Raw genomic sequence first — 7,699 nt, 5'->3', positions numbered from 1 at the left:
ACTTGTATTTCAAGCAACAAGCGTTCTGATTAAAATTCAGAAATAGTCAGAATCTTCTAGTTAATCATACTTTTCACAGACTCTTCTGTTCACGTCCTTAGCACAATTTAAGGGAATGTAAATTTTGAGCTCAAACTTTATCACACTGTTCAGTCCATCCAAAACGTTTCTCCTCTAGTTTATCACAACATTTGTATTGGAGAAAATAACAACAGTGTACTTGCTCTAAAAAGCAGCCCTATGAAGCAAAAGCCCAAATAAGGAAAATTTTTGTACATCTGCAGGCAAAACAATGATCCTGGAAGAAATAATGTAGACACAGGGAGCATTAACTTGGTGCGAGATGTTCCGAAGGGCATATGGAAAGGGTTGGAAAGGAGGAGATGTGAACTGCCCCATGCAGATCCTGCAGGTGTGCTCTAAAAGGTACCTAGTTCACATTAATGTAGTCCACAAGACGAGGTACCTTTTAGACAATGCAAGCAGGGCCTACCCCGGTGCAGTTAGAGCACAACAACGTTAGTGTGCTTTACAAATCACACCCTTCTGGCGCACTGTGCAGACAAGCCCATAGTTTCTGAAAAGAAGTGAATGGGGAAAAGAGAAGAAAAGCACACAGACACCAAATGAGTATAAAATGATGGATAGCTTAATTTTTTTTTAAATTCTATAACAAAGGAGCCCAAATACTTACAGCAAAGCAGTAAAGTAGTCATGGCTTTAAGAATTTTTAAAAATGTGTACAACTGATTCAGTTTTTTACTGTTATTTTAAGACCAATATACATATAAAAGGCATAATTTATCAAGATAACACTGCAGTAAGTGAACACGAAATCTAACTTGCAATGAAACTTCTATGGTGTTACATAATCTGCATGAATACCTAAAAAGGGCATTACGAATACCCAACTAGTTAGTAGTTTATTTTAAGTGTCATGAATAAGAGGTGCAATCCTTGAGAGTTATATGCTGAGAACCCTAGAGCCCTTTCTATGAGGGTATTAATTCTCAATAATGCTTTGGAGAGTAAAAAACTCGAGAAGCAAAATACTCTGTTCAGTTTCTGTGACTTAACTTTCCCTTCTCCCAAAGCAAAGCTTTACTCTGAGTGAAATCCTGGCCCCATTGAAGATGGTGGCAAAACTCCTGTTAACTTCACTGGAGCCAAGATTTTACCCTCAAAAGTCCAGCTCAAATGTTCTTTGGAAATAAAATCCATTATTTTGTATAGTGTGCAAAGTGCAATAGCTCTCCAGTGCTATCAGAAAACGTGCTGATAAGGACATAGCCACAGAATCAAATGAAAATGATTAAAAACCTTACTAATTCTAGCAATCCTAACAGAAGAAGGGTGTTTGACATCTACTGGAATTTATGACAGGTCAACTGATTTAATGCAGATGCTATTACTAAGACATGTCCCTTCTGATTTCACTGAGTCAAATCAAAAGTTGTTTCACTCAAGTTCTTCAGTTTCTTCTGTGAAAAGGTCTGCCAGATCAGCCACTGTCAACACTGAGGCTTCTGACTGTTTCATGGAAGAGCTGGTGTGGCTGTAGGGAAAATTTGCACGAGAGTTAGAGAACAGACTCTGTGCAATAAAGAAAGAACATGCAGTTGTAGATTGTTTAATATTTATACTACAGTGAACATCACAAAGGAAGATGACAAGGAAGGGTATGTATACAGTGTACTTGTAGCCATGTTGGTCCCAAGATATTTGAAAGACAAGATTGGTGAGGTATTATCTTTTATTGGACCAACTTCTAATGGTGAGAGAGACAAGCTTTCTCCTTCAGCTCTGGGAAAAGTACTCCAAACATCACAGCTAAATGCAAGGTGGAACAGATTGTTCAACATAAGTAGTCAGTACATATTTTAAGGGACCATTTAAGGTAGAGTGGCCCATTAACAGCTCTGCAGTGATAGGACAAAAAGAAGGGGTTAGTAGGTTACAGACCACAATGATGCCTGCCTCAAATATTTACAAAATGATGGACAGACCTCAGATATCCATCCAAACACACAGACAAACTTATCTATTTCATCTTCACCCATAGCAATTTTACATTCAACAACACTTTGTCCAAACCAGCCATATGCCAACCTCTTCATGGGCCACCTTGAAGAAGACAAATGCATCACAAAACCAGTGATTTACCTCAAACACATTGATGATATTTTCATCCTCTGGATGAAACTCTGGCTTAAATTCCCTTATAGATTTCCACCACAACTTCAACAACCAATCCTAATCCATTAAACTCCTCTGGACACCACGATCAGCTTCAGCAATGGATCCCTACAGACAACCATATACAAGAAAGATCACCACAACTACTTTCAAAGATCCAGTATTCACCCCAAACTCACCACCAAATCTGTTATCTACAGTCAGGCACTCAGATACCACAGAATATGCTCCCAGGAGAAAGTCTGGGATATATATCTTATTATTCAAAACTGCCTTCACCAAACAAGGACACTCCACCAGAGTAGCAGACTGAATCATGGAATGGGCCACACAAATATCCTGAGACCCTGCTTCAATACAGAAATAAATCTCCCTCTGACTGCATGCCCTTAGTTGTCCCAGACCACCCTACACTGGAACTTATATGGGGTATCATCAAAACAAGTACAACCCATACTCAATGGGGACCCCATCCTAAAAGAAATCTTTCCTGAACCCTCACTTCTGGCCTTCAAACACCCCACCAACCTCTCCAAGCTCATCATCAGAAGCAAGCTCCCCACAGACCAGGACACACCAACTGTCAGAACAACAGATGCAAAACGTGCAGACATATCTCCACTGCTGTAGTGATCAACACCTTCCACAACACATTTCAATATCCATGGATCTTACATGTACCTATCACAACATGTGGTATACTTCATCCACTTCACTAAATGCCCCAATAGCAACTATGTGCGTAAAATCAGATAATCACTATGCTCTCAAATTAACTCACACAGAAAAATGATAAAAGACAAAAACACCATATCACCTGCGGGTGAACGCTTTTCACAAAGTGATCACTATATCTGACTTATCAATCCTCATCCTCAAAGGAAACCTACACAACACTTTCAAAAGGCAAATCTGGGAGTTTAAATTCATAACTCTGCTAGACATGAAAAATCACAGACTGAACAGAAACAATGGATTTATGGCTTATTGCAACAATCTGCACTATCCCCCTCTTTTTGTCTTATGACTGCAGAGGTCATAACAGGCCACTCTATCTTGAACAGTTCCTTAGAATTTGTGCTAAACAATGTGTCACCTTGCATTTAGCTGTGACACTTTTCCCAGAGTACCTTCCCCAGACCAGAAGAGGAGCTCTGTGAGGCTCACTAGATGGATCTCTCACCAGCAGAAGTTGGTCCAATGAAAGATATTACTTCACCCCTCTTGTCTCTCTAAGGAAGGGTATGGTTATTACCATGCTCAACCAAAGCAACATGAACCATCCTGTTTATTATGTGGAGACCATCTTATAAGTCTTCTCACTACGCAATTTTAAAGACAAAGCAATTCAAGTAGTCTGATCAGATATTTTATTGTTCATATTATTCAGTACTACTCAGATTCAGAACACAAGAATTGCCATACTGGATCAGACCTAAGTTCCATCTAGTCCAGGACCTCGTCTGATAGTGACCAGTAACCATATGCTTCAGAAGGTGGAATAATCTGCCCCCAGTAGAAGATCCTGATCTCTAACAGTAAGAGACTGATGTAAACCCTGCTTTGTACATCTTCCCAAACTACCACAAGTAATAAAAAGACTGAAATCAGAACTCATCTGGTGTTTTTGTTGTTTGGGCAAGAAGCATAATACAGTAGTTTTGCTCCTCTGCAGCTATATTGGATCTGCAGTTCGTCTAGACACAAAAGCTTGATTCTGTGAACTAAATGGAGGGAACTGTGCAGTTAAAGGGTTTATTTTTTCCATAACTGTTGACTATTACTATGCTGTACGACTAGAAATTCTCACCTTGTATTTATTTGGAGGGGTAAGGGTATGGTTATGAGGGGTAAGGCATCATCCTTATCTTTGAAAGTATTGTCTCATCAATTTTCCACATCTGTTCTATTCTAATCATAGAATCATAGAACTTATGATCAGAAGGGACCATTATGATCATCTAGTCTGACCTCCCGCAAGATGCAGGCCACAAAAGCTGACCCACCCACTCCTGAAATAATTCTTTCCCTTGACTCAGCTGTTGAAGTCCCCAAATCCTGATTTAAAGACTTCAAGAAGCAGATAATCCTCCAGCAAGCGACCCCTGCCCCATGCTGCGGAGGAAGGTGAAAAACCTCCAGGGCCACTGCCAATCTACCCTGGAGGAAAATTCCTTCCCGACCCCAAATATGGCGATCAGCTGAACCCCGAGCATGTGGGCAAGACTCTCCAGCCAGACACTCAGGAAAAAGACTTTCAATATCCCAACATTGACCCTCGGTACTAATTACCAGTGGTCGCACGTTATTGACCTATTGACTAAATCACGTTATCCTATCAAACCATTCCCTCCATAAACTTATCAAGCTTAATCTTAAAGCCAGAGAGGTCCTTCGCCCCCACTGTTTCCCTCGGTAGGCTGTTCCAGAATTTCACTCCCCTGATGGTTAGAACCCTTCGTCTAATTTCAAGCCTAAACTTCCCGACTGCCAATTTATATCCATTTGTTCTCGTGTCCACATTAGTACTGAGCTGAAATAATTCCTCTCCCTCCCTGGTATTTATCCCTCTGATATATTTAAAGAGAACAATCATATCTCCTCTCAACCTTCTTTTGATTAAGGAAAACAAACCGAGCTCCTCAAGTCTCCTTTCATACAACAGGCTTTCCATTCCTCGGATCATTCTAGTGGCCCTTCTTTGTACCCGTTCCAGTTTGAATTCATCCTTCTTAAACATGGGAGACCAAAACTGCACACAGTACTCCAAATGAGGTCTCACCAACGCCTTGTATAATGGGACTAGCACCTCCTTATCTCTACTAGAAATACCTTGTCTAATGCATCCCAAGACCGCATTAGCTTTTTTAACGGCCACATCACATTGCCAACTCATAGTCATCCTGCGATCAACCAGGACTCCGAGGTCCTTCTCCTCTTCTGTTACTTCCAACTGGTGCGTCCCCAGCTTATAACTAAAAATCCTGTTAGTCATCCCTAAATGCATAACCTTACACTTCTCACTATTGAATTTCATCCTATTACTAATACTCCAGTTTACAAGGTCATCCAAATCTCCCTGGAGGATATCCCGATCCTTCTCCGAATTGGCAATACCTCCCAACTTCGTGTCATCCGCAAACTTTATCAGCCCACTCCTACTTTTGGTTCCAAGGTCAGTGATAAATAGATTGAATAAGATGTTTTTGCATGTAAAAATTCAAATAATTTGTCCAGTGGTTAAATAACATGATTAATAGCAAAAATTTGGGACGGGATATTAAATCTCATGCTTCAGGGCTTACGTCAGTCTCTTACTATTAGATATAATTAAAATGCCTGGGTAATAAGGGTTTCCCCCCCGAAAGAAAAAAGAAAAGTCTAATGTAAACCAGAAATGTAACATCCACATCACATTGATTAGTTATCTAGCCAATACAAGATTTGTCCAAATACCAGCTTTTACAGCTTAACCTGGTACACATCTGTACCATTCTAATGTTTTTGCATGTAAAAACTCAAATAATTTGTCCAATGCTTAAATAACATTATTAATAGCAAAAACTCTATCCACCTTAGGTCTAGTTCACCATTGCATTAGTCCAGTTTTATGATAGTGTAATTTCACTGATTTCTATGCAATTACACTACTGTAAAACTGGATTACTGAAGACGTGAATCTGGTCTCACATTTATGGTTATTCAACACACATATACCTGAATGATTCATGTCCTTGGAGACTCTTCTGGTCTCTTAATTAAAATGTCTGGCCAGTAACTGGACTTATTTACATTGTGTTTCTGTTTCAAATCACTGAATACCAAATCCAGGTTAAAGTGTCAATTTTTCAAAGCTTTGCTAAAAACATTTTGGGACTTTAGTCAAAACATTTCACAGCTGAGCAAAAGTTTATGACTGAGTAAAAACCTCACAAATATAATGAATACAGTGTAATAACCTTTTAAAAAGAGTGTATGCAGGGTGGTATGAAAACGACTTTCATTTTGGTGCAACAACAATGCTTTTCAGCTCCCCACCCCACAAAAAATGTACCTTCTCTCTACAGTTTTCAGCATCATCTGCATTCTTTCTTCTATTGTTGCTTTTATCAGGAACCTGTGAACAATGGTGGGCCTGCAAGTGTTAAAAAAATAAAATTGAGCACTGGCATATTGCCATAGGACTGTGAAGAAGTTTAGGCCCAAATTTTGGCCTCCCTACAAATTATTTTAACCTTGTTGAAAGTGTCCTCCGGATTTTACTCTACTGAGAGTAAAGGGTGTTCAGCACTTCCCACCACTCAAATAGCAACTTTGCAAGATCAGGCCCTCAATGATTATAAAAATAATTAAATAAAACCAAATATACACTGGGTAAAATTCTGCTCTCAGTTTTACTAGTAACAATAAAAAGGTTTCAAAATGTATATTACGTGCACAACCCTGCCTAGGGACTGAGAAGCACAACCCCAGGAGCTCAGAGGCATGATTCCTTCTATAACTCCCAGGGCCAGATTAACTCAACACATCTCCTACCCTGTTGGAGAACAAAGCAGTTTCTTTACCCAGTCCCCTCCCCTTTGCTTGGAAATGGCAAATGAGTCTCAGCTGCGTGTGAGGAATATCTCTGCCCACTCATCCACTGATGTGGTGCTGCACATGAACTGAAAGAACTTCACTCACTTGAGTGATTGGTAGGATAGCCAACCCTCCAGGGTTGTCCTGGAGTCTCCAGGAATTAAAAATTAATCTTTTATTAAAGATTATGTCATGTGATGAAATCTCCAGAAATACATCCAACCAAAACTGGCAACCCTAGTGATTGGTGGTGTGATCTGGCACAAAGTGGCGTAACATCATGTGAATTCTTTCAGTCCGTGTGCAAATCTGCATCAGCAAATATACATAAATATAAATAAGTGGGGGCCCCGGCCCAGGGACATGCCTGGTTTACCTAGGCGTTAATCCAGCCCAGGTAACTCCTCAGCACACAGGAGGAGCACTCCTGCACCTAAACTCCTTCAGGGAATGTGGCCTGCTCCTCCTCGTATGCTGGGTCTGCTCCATACACTAGCTTGGTATGTGGATGGGAGAAAAGTCCTGCCTTCTCCTGGCCCACTTTGGGGAGATGTTCACATGGAATGAGGACATGGAGGAAGCATCTCCTGAACTTCCCTGAGTAAAGGGATCGAGACAGGCTCCTTGCATGCTGTCTTGAAGAGACCCCTTTTATGAGGGCCAGTCATAATCTGGTCCTGAGTAATGAACCCAGTCCATTGTTTGTATAGGACCTACAATGTTTTATTGCTTTTGAGTCCATCCAAGAAAGTGAGCGCCAGGTAATGACTAATTAAACCTCATTTTCAGAGCTGTGCTGATATCGCTAATGCAGAAGACAAACCAACACTTTATTTGGCTTCTTACGTGCCATATAAAAAAAGGGTAAAAAAATCTGATTGCCAAATGGAGAATAGCAAAGCTAAAAGGAAATAAGAAGAATTTT

At 40.3% G+C, this 7,699-nt stretch overlaps 1 protein-coding gene across 3 annotated transcripts in view; it reads right to left on the bottom strand.

The window, feature by feature from the left end:
- Positions 1–627: 627 nt before the first annotated feature.
- The window catches only part of SHPRH (SNF2 histone linker PHD RING helicase), a 125,977-nt gene continuing 118,905 nt past the window's right edge, over positions 628–7,699 (bottom strand). For all 3 annotated transcript variants that reach the window (XM_039532356.1, XM_039532358.1, XM_039532357.1), the window contains exons 29-30: positions 6,251–6,331; positions 628–1,555 (exon numbers count right to left, since the gene is read on the bottom strand). In XM_039532356.1, coding sequence (XP_039388290.1) covers positions 1,459–1,555; positions 6,251–6,331 — 178 coding nt within the window. In that variant the 3' untranslated portion in view covers positions 628–1,458. The remainder of the gene's footprint in view (positions 1,556–6,250; positions 6,332–7,699) is intronic.

Source organism: Mauremys reevesii, linkage group 3 (assembly GCF_016161935.1).
Source record: "Mauremys reevesii isolate NIE-2019 linkage group 3, ASM1616193v1, whole genome shotgun sequence".
NCBI classification, from domain to species: Eukaryota; Metazoa; Chordata; order Testudines; family Geoemydidae; genus Mauremys; species Mauremys reevesii.
This window is presented reverse-complemented; position numbering and strand designations above follow the sequence as displayed.